At 39.7% G+C, this 17,628-nt stretch overlaps 1 protein-coding gene across 1 annotated transcript; it reads right to left on the bottom strand.

Annotated features, from left to right (window-relative positions):
- Positions 1-2,138: 2,138 nt before the first annotated feature.
- On the bottom strand, positions 2,139-17,324 carry LOC139911169 (dual specificity testis-specific protein kinase 2). Its single transcript, XM_071898687.1, has 11 exons — positions 17,311-17,324; positions 17,154-17,161; positions 15,818-15,888; positions 15,612-15,710; positions 14,466-14,587; positions 14,113-14,161; positions 13,586-13,735; positions 7,709-7,885; positions 6,858-6,941; positions 3,638-3,724; positions 2,139-2,276 (listed from the first exon to the last, which is right to left on the bottom strand). Exons 1-11 carry the CDS (start codon positions 17,322-17,324, stop codon positions 2,178-2,180), a joined length of 960 nt encoding a protein of 319 aa, XP_071754788.1. The 3' UTR covers positions 2,139-2,177.
- Positions 17,325-17,628: the final 304 nt, after the last annotated feature.

The raw sequence follows: 17,628 nt of genomic DNA, 5'->3' as shown, positions 1-17,628 counted from the left end.
GAGCGTATCAAGAAGTTGAAACTTCTCGCAGGCGTAATACCCTTGTCAGTGCACGCCTTGCATCCCAAGCGGTCTTTGTTGCTTGCTGTCTTGTGGATTTTCAGGACCAATTGTGAATGTGTCAACACACCTGTCATCATCATGTGCCAGAAAAATCTGATTTGTTCTCTCCTTAGTGTTGCATTGGCAATTGTAAGGTTTCACTGATATGTTTTGAGGCACAGTGGGGTTTGGCCCCCCGCTACATATCAGACCTTTTAACCCCTTATGAGCCGGAGCTCCTGTGGCAGAGGCCTGCTGGTTCGTCAGGGACTCTGCTGGTAACAAAAGGACTGAGCCTTTGCTGTCAGGGCTCCAAGCTTCGCTTTGTCCTGCCAGAGGAGCTCAGGCTAGCCAGATCAGTATCATCTTTTAAATCACTTCTCAATGCACACTTGTACAGGAAAGTGATTTTATAATTAGCTTTTTATGTCCTGTTTAATCCCTGTCTGTCTCCTTTCCATTATTAATTTTCTCATTGTCTTTGACTCCTTTTTTTATGCACCCTTACTGTACTGTATGTACTGATCTTATTTGTTTCGTAATGCACTTTGTAATGATGGTGTGGAAAAGTGCTTTATAAATAAAGTTAATATAGTGTTTTAATGTTGATTGTGGTCCATATTTGTAGATTGTGTTCTGTGAGTGTACATGTCCATTGCTTGTTTGTGAAAGTTAAGTCCCGGTATTCTCTCCATAGCCAACACCACCACATTACCCAGACTGTACGTGGCCCATTCTGTGACAGCATCTGTCGAGTGCTATCAGTCTTTGGTGTGCCATTGACAGAGCTGTAAATCCTCTTCCTCCAGGCTCCCTCAATTAAAGAGAAAAGTAGGCAAGCAGTTGGCAAGGGCTCAAGGGGCTATGTGCCAAATGCTAATGCTGTGTCAACCCTTGTGGGGAGAAGTAGGGAGTCCTCACAAGAATATTAAAGAGGGGCGTGACCCTCAACTGCCACTTTGCCACACCTGTGGATGCAATTACCTCAGTGTGAGACAACTGTTGTTTACCACAGTCTGAGTAGTTTACTGCCTCAAAATGCCATTTCCATTTTCACCGGCAATGAATTCTATTATGTTTGTAGGAAATGTAGAGCAATTCCTCAGGACAATATACTGCAGCTCAACACTGTCGAGGTCATTTAGATCAGCAGTGTATAATATTATGATGTATCAAGTGGATAGAAATATGTAAATATAAACCATTTCAACCTGGCAATACAATTGACATCAGACAGCTCAGAGAAGATGAAGCTAAGATTAAATGTTTGAGTTAGAGCAAGTGGGACAGTACACCTTCCCTGGTGAGATGCAAGAGGCCTGACAAGCCTGGAATAAGCTGCAGCTTCAAGCAGAAACAAAATTTACATGTCAAGTGCAAGTTCAATTCCCAGTGTCTACGAAGGAAATTTCTACCATGACTTAAATTTTCATTTTTAGCTCAAGTTTTTTTTTATTTAACCATGACCAAAGCCTAATCCTAACCCTAACTTTAACCAAGTTGTTTTACTTGCTTGTTGTTTTTCTTAAATGATCAAACAATAAAAGCCATACACTATAAATATTTGTAGGATTATGTATGTGGCCTTAATATATGCTGCCAACAATTTTAACATGTTAAGTAGATTGTGGGCATGGGAAAGAAATGGATTAATATTTGTGTTCTTCTCTCAAGAAGGAACAAACTTTTACAATCAATGAATATGAGCAATACAAAAACATAGAAAAGTAAGAGTTTTGCTGTCTAAGTCTAATCTTGCTTCATGAGACCAGGCTAGTCCGGACGCATGCTGCACAAATTAACTGCTCAGGCAGACTACAGCAATCTGACATCAAACCATTAAACTCAAAATAATCCCATGTGGGACTCATTTTCTCCCTAGTATTTTTGGCATATGTTGTTCAAAAAGGCTATGGCGCTGGCAACGCCGGCACCCTCCTATGAGAACAAGAGGTGCTCAACCTGTGGTGAAGCTTGCCAAAAATTCTCCACCCAAAATTGAGTTTTTTTACCCTGCACAAAAAACAAACTAAAAAATACTTAACATATATTTTTATTTTACGTTGTTTTATAAATAGACAAGACAAGAGTTTTTATTTATATTTCAGTTTACAATGTTCCTTACAACCTAGTTTTCATCTTTCAGCAGTCAGGTCAGAGTCAGGTAGGATTTGGACAATGTTTTCCAACTCATCCAGCAGATTAGCAAACGACGGTCTCCAGAATGAATCGATCTGAAACGAGACGCACAGGCAAGACAGTGAATCACCACTGATCAGTGTGACAGGTAGATTAGCTGGGGTATTATGCAGTTCTCCAGGAGTGACAGAGGTGCAGTGTATTGTAACTGTTAAACTGATTTTAGGGTTATGTTTAGATACTATGTATTTTGAAGTTGGTTCCAATTGTTTCAAAGAGTTATGCCTTTTTTGAGGAGTTTATTAGCTTACTCTGCCACATCTGGTATTAAAATGCAGTGGGGAAAAAAGTAATAATAATAATAAATAGTGACATAGTGAGCTGTATTTAATAGTATTTAACATAAATACTATTACGTAAATAAAGCCCTGTCTTCAACAAAAGCTGGGTAAAATATGTCAGAATAACCAGAAAGTAGTCTAAATTTATACAATATTCATAGCCTAAAACAGGGGTCTAGGCAACCATGTGGAGGGCCAAGAGTATACAGGTTTTCATTTAAAGTCTACACCAGGTCATTTCACTGATTAGTTCCTCCTCTCCGGTTGACAGTGTATTAATCAGTGAAATCACCTGCTGTAGTCTTTGGTTGGAATGAAAACCTGCAGACCTTCAGCCCTCCATGGCACCTGGTTGCCCACCTCTGGCCAAAAATATCATTACAATTCCTAAAACATCACAAAATATATCACCAAAATGATGCCTTGACGCTTTGTTTGGAAGACTGATAACCGGTACGTTCTGGTATCCTACCGCTATGTTACCAATAATAAATCACATTTTTTTTCAATAAAGTAGTTGATTGTTTTGCGTGATTATTTCAGCCAGATATTCATAATAAGTAGTAGTATCTGACATATAATACTGTACAATAATATTTTTAGGCTATACGCCAAAAAAAGGCAATTCTATAAATTCTATTTAACGGTAACCCTTTAAAGCAATATTCCACTTAGTTTTAACACGGGGGTTATTTGGCACTTGACCACCATGAAAACCAGAATATAAACTAATCACCAAGATCGGATGCGGCTGGACGAGTTTGTAGTGTTCGGATTTTTACTGCCACGAAAATAGCTTGAAAACTTACATTTAACACGTTTGCACATATTCAGCGGAAGTCATATGGCAAAAATTTGCTGTGATGAAAATACAATGCATGCACACACAAATAGTGAAGACTCTTTCTGGCATTTTAGAAACACAAGACAAGATCAGTTCATTTAGGTCACAGTTTACATACAGCCTTAATTGTCTCATTCTTTTAGATAGCTGCATTTATAAAAATCTAAATCTGAAAAAAAACAGCAACATAAAACTACTTAATCTAATGTCATAAAATCGCAGCTCCCTCCATCTCACTCAGATTTCTCCCCATTCCTTCTCTCCTACTCACCAGACAACATTTAGCAGGGAGCTCGATTAGGTGCCGCGGACAACCTAGAACCATCTCACTGAAGGCCTTCACATCCAGTCCATAGTCCTGCAACAGACAGACAAACACACATCATCAAATCCTAACAATATCTACTTAATACAATATAAAAATTCAAAACAAACTACATATTTTTAGACTGTTTAAACAGTCAGTGAGAAGCTAGCATGCGACTAAGTACAGCAGTGTTTTTTAGACTTTTTTTGCTGGACCTTAGTACAAAAACCGTAATTGTCGGGCAGTGTGTAGACTGATGTAAAAAAAAAAAAATGCCTGTACCCTGTATCTTACAGTATTTATTTATTTTTTTTTTCCGTTTACCTTACATTACAGGAACATTTATGGCAGCATGATACTGCCAACAGCTTGATATAAAGTTAAAATCGTCGAGTCAAAAATCCTCAGCTGTTTAAGAAACCAATTTCGCCTTAACAATTTGGGGACCCATGTTAGGTCCAATGACCAGACTTTGGGTAACACCATCACTGAAAATCACAGACAGGACGTACTTCAACTGTGTTCTCTGCTGTTCTAATGACAATTTCAGACACAAGTTAGCTGAAACCTCAGTGGGCAAATTAAACCCTCAAGCTTCCATTGTCCCCAGTATTGCTCTGGTGACCCCTATTCAAGTGTGTGTGTGTGTGTGTGTGTGTGTGTGTGTGTGTGTGTGTGTGTGTGTGTGTGTGTGTGTGTGTGTGTGGAGGTTGGGGTAGAATAAAACACTTCATTACCCATGGTCTGTGCAGAAATGTAGATACAAAGGAACTAATAACCACATTCCTATTAACTCACTGGCCTGCTCAACCATCACATTGTGCATGACCACATTCTGCTGTAAATGTCTTCCAATTAGGGAAGTGTGGAAATTAATTAATTATCAAGGTTGTTGCATGAATTCCTCAGTCAAAAGAGAGTAGTGATTCATAGGGCAGGTGACTAATTCATAATCTAGAGGCCTTGTGTAGAGCCAGAGACTCCACAGGACTGACAAAATGTCACAACACATATGGGGTGAAGGTATACAGTATATGTGCCAATGTATTTGATTTGATTTATTTAGATTTTAAAACTTTGAATACTGCCTGACATTTGATGTGTATACGCTGCCACATACTATTTTGAAATGGTATAGTGCTTCAATTGTAATACATGCCACTTCCTGGAGGTCATTTCCTGTTGGCCATTTTGGTGAAAGAAGCGAGCTAACTGCTACTGCTTGCCTTGCTTGTGAATGTAATCTGCTTTCATCCTCGTTGTAAGCTTACAGAAGGCCATGTCTGCAAGTCATTTTGGTTTGTTAGATGTTTTATATAGATTTTAGACTATTTTTATAAGGATAGAATATTTAGGTTTTTATACCCAATACTAAATCACGTGTACACTATGTAAAATTAATGGTGGATGTTATTTTTCTGTTGCAGTTTCACAAATATTATCAAGATTGTCCAAGTCAATTTGAAGACAGCGCTACCTAGCAGCTAAACTGATTCAACAGTTAGGGAGGCCGGCATAATCATCAGCAAGATATTGATATTTTATTGTATCCCTGAAGGGAAATTCTCGCAGAGCGTAGGGAAAGCTACAGAACGGTTCCCCTGGAGCCGGTAAGGAATCAGTTTCTTTTCTCATGGGCACTTGAGCTGGGCGGATGTTTACCGACATACAGTAGGGGCTTGAAACCAGACCCTCCAGTTGAAGGGCGATCTCCCTGGTCTCCCTCCTCTTACCTCTTGTGGCTGAGACTGACATCATTACCTCTGCTGCACTTGCCCCCAATTCTAACTGCTTGTGACAATATTATATCCTTCTGAGTCTTGTTTTTAAGGCTTTGTCTTCAAAAATGTGCACACTATAAGCCTTTTGTTGGAAACACAGAATAAAATCATATACGGTACCTATTAAATATATTCACTTCCCTTGTGCCACAAAATTAGCTCATGATACATTTATTTGTGATTTTTGATCTAAAATATCTGCAAAGTACTCTTTTCTATCGAAGTGGAGTGGAAATTAAAGACAGTCCCTCCAGGAATTTGCGATTGCAATAATCAATGCACATTCAACCAATCCCCCTCCATTATTTGTGAGAACTATTTTGCAAAATTACAGTGTTTTTTCTGCAAGAATTGGTCAAATCTACAGAGGGCTTGTAATTTTGGCAAGTCATTGCACTTTTACATCTAAAAGGGTCCAATCAAACCATACATACAAATGATGTCTATCTTGGTTTTCTTATTCTACAATCAATGACAAGGCAGTGGAGCTTTAGAGAGAGAGGATTAAGAGGACAATGACTTGTAGTTTCTTATGAGAGTTTTTTTTCACCTCTTCATGTGCAAGTAGTTGAGTGCACTTTTTCATTTAACCTGCAGTATTATAGTCTCCATTTATCCTGAGACTTGGATTGTATATCGTTAGACAAAGTCTATCTAAAACATGAATAGGCACTTTAAATGAAATTATACAGATTTATAATCATTTAACACTCAAATGGACTGATTTTATTCGGTGCCTACTGTGCAGATGTTAAATTGAAGGTACTTTGTAAAGACTGGAATCCTAGCATGTTATTTTCCTTTGTTGTAACTTTGAGGCCAAGTTTTTTCTGTTCAGAAAATAGAAGAGTATTTCCAGTAATTTCTGCAATTGGCCTGTGGTTATCATCACAGGAAAGGATAATGACTTTTACTGACTTGCAATTTTTACCAATTCATGCAATTATACTGCATAAAACACCTAAAACTCTGCAAATTGCAAAACCTTCTGCAATTTAAAGACGTTTTGGTGACAATAATCACAAAAACAACTTTTTTGAAAATGTTAAAGTCTAAACTTCGAATGACAGAAAAATCTAGTTTTCTGTATTTTCTTCTATAAACAATGTTTTTCTGTTGTAAATTTACACTTTCACATACATTTCTTGAATTTCCACTCTACATTCATAGAAAAGTGTACTTTGGATAGATTTCAGACAAAATGTATTTTGAGCTAATTTTGTAGAACAAGAGAATGTTAAAAAAAAAAAAGTCAGGGTCCATCAAGACCGCACCTTCCTTTGTTACTCTAGATTTCCTTCCCTTGCAGTTATTTTTCTATGTCAGCGAGTTTAATGTTGGCCTGCTGACTGACGTTACTATAATGCCAGTATCTGTCATTAGAGATTAATGGTTGTCTTTACCAGTGTTCTGGGTAGAATGTCAGGATCTGCTGAGATGCGGCCCAGAATCTCACACATAACAATCCCAAAGGAAAAGACGTCCACCTGGAGGATAAACCATTCAAGTTAGACACTGATGTCCACTATTAGATCCATTATTATATAATTTATACATTTTACAGCAGTTACCAGATGATCAGTTGATTTCAATCAATTCAATGCAATATAGCTAAACCTTTCTAAACTGTAGGTGTGAAATACACGCATCATACCAGAACGAGTAGGCAACTAAAATGTTTTGCTCAAGCAGAAGTACTACTAATTAGGTTAAATTTTACTCCAGTCAGAATATGAGAACTTGAACAGAGTATGAGGAAAAACAATACTCAAGAGTAGTCTGGTCAAAGATACAAATACTTAGTAACTTTTAAGTGAAAATCAAGATTGTGTTATCTTCCTTCCCAAAAACTGTAACGATTACCCATTTTTGTCATGGTCCTGGCAAGTAATTTTACGGGAAAATTATCAGTCCAATCTCATATTAACAAAACTACATTGTTAGTTATTGGATGCAAAGTTTAGAATGATTGTTTCACAGTAAAAGCTAGACATATTCACTAGCATTGCGCTCACTACTATCATGTCTAAAAATAAAATAGGTAAATGTAGGAGTAAGTTGGAGTAGGAGTAAAAATCCTGAGAAAAGTGTTAGAGTAGCTGTAACAAGTTACTTTTCACTACTGTCACATTAACCACTGCTAAAACGGAATATTGATAATGCCATGTAGGGATGGGAAGCACCATTTAATGAGTAGAATTTGTTTAAGTTTAACTGGAGATGCAAAATGGCACTCATGATGGTGACCTTGTACCTTGTGGTCGTAGGGTTCTCCTCGCATCATCTCAGGAGCCATCCAGTAGGCCGATCCCACCGTAGACATCTTTCTCTTATTGCGTGAGCGCTCCACCTCCACCTCCACCTCCTTAGAGAGGCCGAAGTCTGCCACCACCGCCTGCCTGCCCCACGGTGTCACTTTGACCAGACAGTTCTGAAAATGTACACAGGAATAATATATAAATATAGCCGCATGCGGCAATGAACGGGGTCTAAGCACAGTGTGCTAAATTGTCCAAAGATGAGAAACCTTACTATTCATGTGAGCTTGCAGAGAATAGTGCCCTCATGTGACCAAGTCTCTCAAGACTTGGCAAGTCTCCTATCCTTGGACACAGTGACGTTCATTTTATGGGAATATAAGCACCTTTTCACACTCATTAGCACTAACACAGTGACAGTTCCAAAAGCCAATGTCCATGTCATTGAAGAACCTAAGGTAGAATGGAAGTGATTTTGTTGGACCATGGGATTTGGACTCACGACCCTTGCCTCCAAAAGCAGTTGACACACTCACTGACCTAGTGAGGGAGGAACACCATACTGCGTTTCTCACATTATCACTTGACGAGTTGAACTTACTTGACATTATGATTAGTTGACTATACTATTAATGGTATTATTGCAAGCTTGCAGAGAATAGTGGCATCTGACAGTGAGGATTCAGGAGCAGCACAAGCAAGGAGATGCAGTGACACGAAGTAACAAGAAGATGAGAACTCTCTACGCTGTGGCAGATAAAACGGGGAGCGTTTTATTGACAGTCTGGGGTAATGTTACAGTGCTTGTTGGAAAGTGGTATAATTTGACAAATGTATCTGTGCGCATGTTTAATGGAAGTGTTAACACCACAAGTCAGTCGGCCATTCAGCAGGTTGAGGACAATGGTCTAGCTGCAGAAGTAACCCATGAAACTGTGAAGATGGTTGTGGGAGAGCCAGTTGGCGCTGATGTAAAACTGGAGTACTTGTGCCCCAGAAACCACGTGCTGCCTGCTGTAAACACGGCTACATCCATGACACGTTGTGCTTTGTGCAAGTCATTTTGTAAAAATACAAAACTAACAACTGTGGTCCGTGGTGAGCTCACTGTGCAGGATAGCCAAGGTGGTCAGCTGTCCTTTAGTCTCAGTGATAATAATAAATAAATAAATAATAATCATATACTGTATACAAGTCATTTTGAGTTGCAACAGAAATGTTGAAAGAACAAAAAGGTGCATAAAAATGCTGCATATCATCGCTGTTGGGTTAAAAACCTTGTATCTCCAAAATGTCAACTTTTCAGGAGTTGCCTTGTTTTTAGCTTGATGACTTTGCATTTTTTTACTTCATCCAGTGGGTTTTTTTTTTTTAAAGGGTTTTATAAGCCCCAGAGGGCGTGGAATTTTCTCAACTATTAGAGAAGCATGTAATCCTTCAATTGAAGTGAAAACAAATGTCACCAAATTGGAGGTAAAAGCTTTTCAACGCCAATATGTGGTTGTGTTGTATTAGATTGCCAAATGTACTGCCATGCCATGATATCAACACAAGAGGTCAGTGTGACACTTCATTCTACCAAGACATGTAAAACCTTCATTGAAATGTGGGTATCTGATGCTCAAGGAAACAACACTATCCTTTATGTTGGTAGACTTTAAATGCCACTAACTAAGGGTAAAAGCCAGGCTATTGTCATACACAGAGGCTATAAGGAAAAAAAAATCAGAACAATATTTTGTTATTACTGTAAGAGATGGGCCTCTGTAAAACTCATGGAAGAGGCATCAGGTTCTGCTTTCTCTCTGCCACATTATCCAGTCTGAGATCTTCCCTCAACACTGCCAGTGGTCATTTAAATTATTGAGAAGTGACCGGGTGGTGTGGGAGTTATTGTGTTTGCGTAGGCCTAGTGGTGTTGACTGAAAGGAATTCTAGATTTGGCCTGAGGTTACAAGCATATCTGTTGGGGTGACTGGCCAGTGATGTATCATGCACAAAAGAGCTGATCTGGACCCACGCTGGGCTGCCCCGGTAATTCTACTTCACACTGCACACTTCCAGTAAGAGCAGTGAATGGATAACCAGTTAACTTCTTGTATACAGAGGCGCCGCCCCTGTCAAAAGTTAGTTAAGATTTTGCTGCTTTTTATGTACAGTGATGAATGAATTCCCTATGTATGGGATCAAGATAGTTGTACTTCAGATTGAACATTCTAGGGATTATTCTATCTTTCTATCCCTGTGGCAGGTCTCTGTATGTATGGTTGTAGTTATAGCTGGGCGTTGTTTTTTTTGTTTTTTTTTAGTGGCCTATAATAACAGTTATGGGAGGATCAAAATGACCACACTGCCACCCTCCACTTCTGAGTGCCCCCAACACTGATGTGGTCTGAAGCAGGGGAGATTGTTTAGGACTGTAATGATGGAGGGGTGGACAGAGGATGGAGTGTGTGTGTGTGTGTGTGTGTGTGTGTGTGTGTAGGGGCGGTGGATGATGTGTGCTTGTACAAATGTGTTTACTGTACATTTTGTAAACAACTATTGTATTTGTGTTGCCCATCTTCTTTCACCAACACCTGAATCCCACACCTGGATGTTAGACAACTAATAGATTTTACCATTTTACGATCTCCATACAACTCACACTCACAGGAGGTACAGTAAACTGCATGGGCCAGTGAATCCTACACCTGAATATTGCTGTCTAAACTAACAAACATATCATGAGCTTGGAATTATTACGATAAGCATTCAGCACTCCACATAGGAAAATGAAATTAGCCAATTTGAACCCTAACGCTAACCCTGGCATAAACATTTTCAAAATCTAAGTTCAGCCACAAGTAAAGACATGTTTGTAGAACTAAATTATATGCATTGTACCACACCTGAATCTGCTCGTTTACACTGTGACGTGTCACAAGCTATCTGTTAAGAGCGCCGCCTCTTCATGGCGACTCTAGCTGGAGCTTTGGTTCAGCCTCATTTTGACTTTGCCTGCTGTTCATGGTACAACGGTCTGAGAAACCACCTTAAAAACAGGCTGCAGACCTGTCAGAATAGGTTAGGAAGGAAGATTCTGGGTGTCCCTATGAGGACCCATCTCGACCGCTGTCCGAGTCTCGGATGGTTCAAAGTTGATGTTAGAGTCCCCACGGTGCTGTCCTCAAATACGTAATGAATTATTTCAGACCAGTGAGGGAAAGTTCAGAGTTTTTACACTAAGGTCAGCACCACTGATTTTATTCCTTCTAGATTTAAGACTGATTTAGGGAAGGACACTTTTCAGTTTACAGCAACCAAACCGTGAAATTGCTTTCCAGGTAGACTGAAGATTATCAGCAGCTGGAGTGGTTTTACATTTAAGCTTTAAAAATGGCTTGGGCATCCTGGTGGCTCAGTGGGCTAAGGTAAGCACCATATAAACGTCCTGGATTCAAATCCGACCCAGGACCTTTGTCACGTGTCATCCCCCTCTTTCTCACAGTCTTTCCTGTCTCTCTCTACTTAAAAAAAACACTGTCTAATAAAAATCTAGTACTGATTTATTGATTTTGAGCTATTGTTTGTATTGATATGAGCCTATAATATAATCTTGAGCTTTGTGCTACCCTGACACTTTTATTTTAATTCATGTATACCTTCTGTCTGAAGAACTGTATGTGTTATTAATTGAAACTTGTCAATAATCCATAAAAAGAAAATGGAAAGCCGCACACTCTTAATCTGCTCCAAACTTGATCTGCTTCCTACTTGATCCTTTTCTAACAAATCAAAACATTTCATATTTTATCATTCTTCATGAGGAGGAAACAAGGTAGGCAGTTAAGTGGCTTAAGTGAGACAGACCTTCACATTCACAAGAAAAGCTCCCCCACAGTCAGTCATTTGTATCTGCGGCATGCTCTCTGGAATCTGCCTCTCTTGACACAAAACTAAAACAGCGTGAGTAAAGAGGCAATTATGTTTCAAAGAGGGTTGTACTTTCATCAAGATGTCGAGAAACAAACGTGAGGTAATGAAAAATGCAAACCCCATAGCTCAGCGTCTTCTGAAAGGTTTAGTTCAGTAGTTCAATGCATGTGAGTGAGAGATTTGTAAAAGTGTGTGTGTGTGTGTGTGTGTGTGTGTGTGTGTGTGTGGGAGTATTGCATAGGCTGCTTTTCCTTAGTCTTGGTGGTAATGCAGGCACATAATTCAACATCCAAAGCAGCTTTACTGCCACATGCCTCAGGAAGTATTCATTCTAAACATCTTACATCTAAGAAGTAGTTTATGACTGCTGTAAAACAAATGTAAATTTGTTGATATACTTTTAATAAATAACTGTCAGAGCTGCACTCAGTATAGCACAGTAGTCCACTTTTATTAATACTTATACTGAGCATCAAAACCTGTAATTAGTTAAGTGAAATTGTTTGAGTTTTCTATCCAGTCAGTGGTGTCCATCTGGGTGCTTAAGTTGAGTAATATAAGGGGAAAAAGTTTAATACCTGACCGAACTAGTAAGTGGATTATGCACTATACACTAAAACAAGGTGCCTGTGCTGACAGTGATCATATATACTAACGGTGTGGCTCTCAACCTGAAGTGGCACACTTCATCTAAACAGCAAAATGCCAAGGCGCACCAAATTCTCAAAAAAGTTCACTCAAAGCCTTGTATGATCTTACAAGAAGCTCACTGTCACAGTAAACCATTGGACTCTTCAACTTCACACAAAAAAGTAGACTTAACTGTAGGCTCTGTGATGGGGAGACGGCGCCACCGTCAGCCAATCAGCACCACAGACAGCCCTCGTCTGGGTCAGCTCCACAGCACCAGAGCCCCATTCCCACAAACAGAGTCAATGAGACACACCCGCCACTCATCAGGGATCATTAGTGGCCTGTTAACAGGAGGCAGCCCACAGCGCTAGGCAGGTCATGGCGACCTTACACCAAACGACTTTTCAAGTGATTTCACTGTCGCAGACAAATTTCCAATGTCGGAATAAAATCATGAGAGTTTTGCTAGAGTTGTGGCGCGCTCCCGTCATCTCGATCGTTTGGTGTAAGGTGGTCAGAAAACTCAGTCTGAGCTGTCTTAAATCAGTCTTTTTCTCGTCTTGACGTTCCGATAAAATCAAACATGTTTAATATTATCGGAAGTCTTTAGTCTTGGCTCATGCAAATAGTGAAGTTCAATGACGTGAACATTGTCAACAACCAATAGTTGCACTCTCTCCAGCACCAAAACAGGAAGCAGCAAACCGGGTAGATAGTAAACATGGCAGGGACTCCGGGGAGGCGCAAGAACGTTAAGTCTCGGTTCTCTTGGACTGTGGAAAAGGAGGAGAAACTGGTGGAGAAGATTTCTGGAGAAGACTCACCGGGGATTTCGAGGGCTACAGCAATTTCTGTCCACTTTTTTTCCTTCTCCACTCTATCGTGGTACAAATGGGAGGACACGTCAAAGAGGCACTCCTGTTCACTCCACAACTCCACCAGTTTCTCCTCCTTTTCCACAGACCAAGAGAACCGAGACACCAGGAGCATGATGGGAAATAATCTCCAAAGGAATCTAGTTGTAGTCTTGCAAATAGTGACCCTGCAAGATCCCCAGTTCACTTCTTACTCTCTCAGTTCCCAATAAAGAACCACAGAGAGGGGATTGTTTTCCACCAATCTGTCGTGTCCCCTGGTTGTGCTGCTCCAACCCACATCTCCCCATGCCACAGCTTAATTAAGTCATTTTGTCAGACACCGATTTGTTTTGCAGTAGAGAAAAATCTCAACTGAGCTCGTTCAGTGGACACTGCTGTAAAAGCTGTGGCCTAAAGCTGAGGCCTTGGGGCTGATGTAAAACACTGTCAGATGCTATACTGTACCCTGGTGTTGAGGTCTCTGTGGTAGACGTTGTTGTGGTGCAGATATGTCATTCCTCTGCAGATATCACAGGCCAGCTCCGCCTTCTCTCTCCAAGACAGAGACACATCCTTCATGGCCAGCAGCTCTTCCAGGCAGCCTCCATTCACATACTTACACAACACACAAAACAACAGTGACTCAATCACAGCAGCATACAGCATACCGTTTGCCCAATAATGTTCAAATTTGGAACATTATTGGGCAAATGGTTCAAGAGTTATTGACATTTTTCTGCTGTGGCGCCTCCTATGGGCCAAATTTCCAGAGATTTTACAAGCCACAGAATAGTCACCTGTTGATGAGGTGGGCCAAATTAGGAATGCAAAGTCTGATATTTATGAAACAAAAAGGTTCCAGCACTTGGTGCTTGGACCCTGAAAATGATTACTAATAATTATTTGCTAATATTCAAACATTCTCAAATGTACAGTGCCAGTGGGAATTGGACTATCTGATTATACATGAATGCAAACAGTGTGACACTCACCTCCAATATTGGATATAGCTTATCTTCTCTCACACAGATTCCAAGATATCTGTAACAGTCCATAAGCACATCAGTGTTACACGTGTATATCTTTAAATATTTTATTCATGCCATTTCAATTGAATCTCAAGACAAAAAGGTGTTTTTTTATTTTTTTTTATCAAAATGAATTGAATGTTGCACTATTTCAAAAGACTGTGATGCTGTTGATGGGTGCACATTATTATGATAATCAACAAGTACAGTGAAAAGCACACGTTTCATGTTTTTGGCAACACATTTACAATGGAATACATGTACTTATGAATGCTTAGCGGACAGGGTGGTCAGTGTTGAGGGTCACAGAAACTCACCTGACGATGTTTGGGTGTGAGAGTTTCTGCAGCAGCCTGATTTCCTGTGCGATGCTGTCTTGGTCGACCTCGTTGTGGTACATCTTCACCACCATTATTTTGTGAGTTTTGCTGTGCATGACCTGGAAGACATGGGACGCTATATTGACTTGGCCACTTTATATCACTGTTGTTAACTTATCATCAAGTAAAATATATTAAATGAGGAGATGAACCCACACACGTTTGGAAAAAGAAATGCCCACACAGCGGTGTATAATGCAAATATTAGTTTAAGAACAAACTGATGTTGTAAACCAAAATCTATCTTTGTTATTGCATTTTTGTTGTGTCTTTGTCACCCTAGCACCCTTATGTATTATTTATTTAATAGTGAGCCTCTGTGTTTGTTGCGTGCTGGTTCCTTTCCTCTCTTAATACATTGTGCCTTGATTGGGAACGTACACACTTGATATTTGCATGGACTCACTATTGAAGAGCACAGATGCAGTCCATTTTGTGCAAAAGAAACAGCTGGGCTGTTTCACCTTGAGGTATCCACAGCTTCTACATCCATATCACATCCCTGTTGTGTACATTTATGTGCATGTGTAAGACTACAAATTTGTCACAAAATCCCATTCTAAAGTTATAATGTACAGACAGTACGTCAACGCTTTTGAGAATTGAAAACTTTTTAAAAGGAAGCATAGTTTTGTATATAAATAACACAATCCATAGTTTCAGGAATACCAACAGCAGACAAAAGTGTGCTTGGACTGGGTCAGAGCAGAGAGCTAATAACTGGTGTTCAAACTTTACTGTGTCATTTTGTCTCTCAGGGCGATACTAGCTCAGTCATACACCATGTTCCCTCAGTAAAGCATCTTTTTGGCTCAGGCTGTGGGAAATACTGAGTCTATTAAGAAGGTGGAGGAAGACTAATTTCCTTCATGCTTTCTCATTTACATAATTACCCACACACCACAGCCTCTAAGCTATTCACACCCAACGTCTGTTGATCAGCACCATGTGCCGTCATACCTTTTGTGATTTATGTTCCATAGACTTTATAAAACAAAAATCTTAGTCATGAAAACAAAAAAAGTGACAATCGTGAGAACACAAAAGATTTTTAGAATGTCACTCACTGAGTAGTTTAAGTACCTTGAAAACCTCTGAGAAAAATCCACTTCCTATCAGTTCGGTACTGAAGTTCTCCCAGGACTCCAGCTTGCGGATGGCGGTGCGGAGCCGACATTCCACCTAACACAGGGTTGGAAGGGTAACTTTCAAATGTAAGCCGTTATAGATTACACATTTTTTTTTGGTCATCGTTTTTTTCATGTAATCCATTATCCATGTAATCTGACCTGGCAGGAGGGGTCTGAAGGTCTGGATGTCAGAGTGATCGTGGGGTCGGGGCTCAAGCTGAACAGTTTGTCTGGGGAGAGTCAAGTCACAGAGGGTTAACATGGGAATTTGGTGGCATCTGGATTTGAGATTTTTACAGTTTCCACAAGAAAGAAAAATCTCAGTTTTCATATAAAAGTAAATTAAATTTGTAGCCACTGCTAAAGTTAATTATGATGCAACTTCACTGGTATTTACATGTATTGTAGCAAGGTGTATTTTACCAGTTCATTCATTTGACATCAAGGAAACAAGGAGGTAAGAATACTTTCTTTTAATAAATATCCCTCTCAAAAAAGGGCACCGTCATCAAAGTCATTCTGATTTAAACATTCCTTTCCCTGCACTTCTACTGCCTCTTGAACAACCATTTGCCAACCAGTAAACAGTAGATTCAGTTGTTGAACCTCAGGAGATTCAACAAGAGGTTCAGCAAGACGGATCAGGTCTTGCTTTCCTGAATCTTTCCTGAATCTTTTTAGATGTGTATGAACTCCTGACTGCTATAATAGAACATAATAAATAATGAGTTAAAAAACTGGCAAGTGCAGGAAAAACCACTGTTGCAAAGTATTGATTCTTGCCGCACACCAAATCTGAAGGGGAGTGACAGACAGGAATAACAGAATTCTCCTTAAAATCTGATTTATGGTTACCGGTAACCTGGTTAACCTGACATCATGCACTAAGGACTCTGCAGGATCTAAGAACAAGATCCATATTTAGTGCCTAAGGGCCAAATAGGCCGTTTTGCTAAACATACAATATTGTACAGACAGATGCAGTCATCGTCGAGGTTTCTCTTTTCATATGCTTTGTGCACTGCTGCTCCACATCCAAGAGGGATTGCATAGAAAATCATACAGCCTAGATTTAGGTTGGGGAAATTTATGCAATGGCTTTACTGTACAGTTTGCTACAACATGGGGTGTATTATGGAGCACTCACTCTGCAACAACGTAAATAAACAAGCATGGCATTTTAACTGATGCATCTTTGAGTTTTTACAAATCTTTGAGTTTTTAAATAATTAGGATTGGTCCCAGAATCCAGAATCTGTTTCTCATGTAGGGGGCAATGTCAAATTTCTTTATCTTCATCTTGTCATGCTCTCTGGTTTTTACTCTCTTAACAGTATTATTTATTTCTCCTGTGTCCCTTTCCCTCTGGCCAGACAGGCCTACACCTGGGTCTGATGTCAGGGGAACGACAGCAGTCACAGTAGCTTTCAACAACATGAGCCTGTTCTATTTGGGTCGTTGATTGGGTTACATTCGCGTGCAACAAATTTTTTACCTGCCAGGCTGTGACAGAGATACACACAAGGTGAGATCATGAAGGGCGCATGAGCTCATCGTCCAATTTCTGGGTTTAATGGCACTTTGCACACAAGCATGCACACATACACATTTTTCCCCTTTTTGGAGCCTTTCAAACTACCTGGATCACCTACCACCCTTTAGACATTGTGGCTTTACAATACTGACAAAAAGGTATTTTTCATTCACTTTACTATCATCTATTAGTATTATTAGTGTGCTTGCTGGAGGCAACTACTACTGTTACTCATTCTTTATTTAGGGTCCACTTTGTTGCTCTAATGTACAACTTTTCTTTCCCCTCAAGTAATTGTGCAGCCCTATTGGATGTGCTGAAAATAATCTTGCCTGTTCATTGTGCCCATGATTACACTCATACAAGACATCCCTCATCAAGCACAGATTACCACGACCGTGCCAGACAATATGTTGCATCACAGCAACATAAAATC

The sequence above is a fragment of the Centroberyx gerrardi genome, chromosome 2 (assembly GCF_048128805.1).
Source record: "Centroberyx gerrardi isolate f3 chromosome 2, fCenGer3.hap1.cur.20231027, whole genome shotgun sequence".
NCBI lineage: Eukaryota > Metazoa > Chordata > Actinopteri > Beryciformes > Berycidae > Centroberyx > Centroberyx gerrardi.
The sequence above is the reverse complement of the archived record's forward strand: the minus strand, read 5'-3'. Positions and strand labels throughout refer to the sequence as shown.

What these genes read in the sequence shown, in the direction of transcription:
- LOC139911169 (XM_071898687.1), bottom strand. An exon ending in TCACACCCAAACATCGTCAG is followed by an intron (nt 14,162 to 14,465) that starts GTGAGTTTCTGT and finishes GGACTGTTACAG; the next exon opens with ATATCTTGGAATCTGTGTGA. An exon ending in GAGAACCCTACGACCACAAG is followed by an intron (nt 6,942 to 7,708) that starts GTACAAGGTCAC and finishes TTTATCCTCCAG; the next exon opens with GTGGACGTCTTTTCCTTTGG.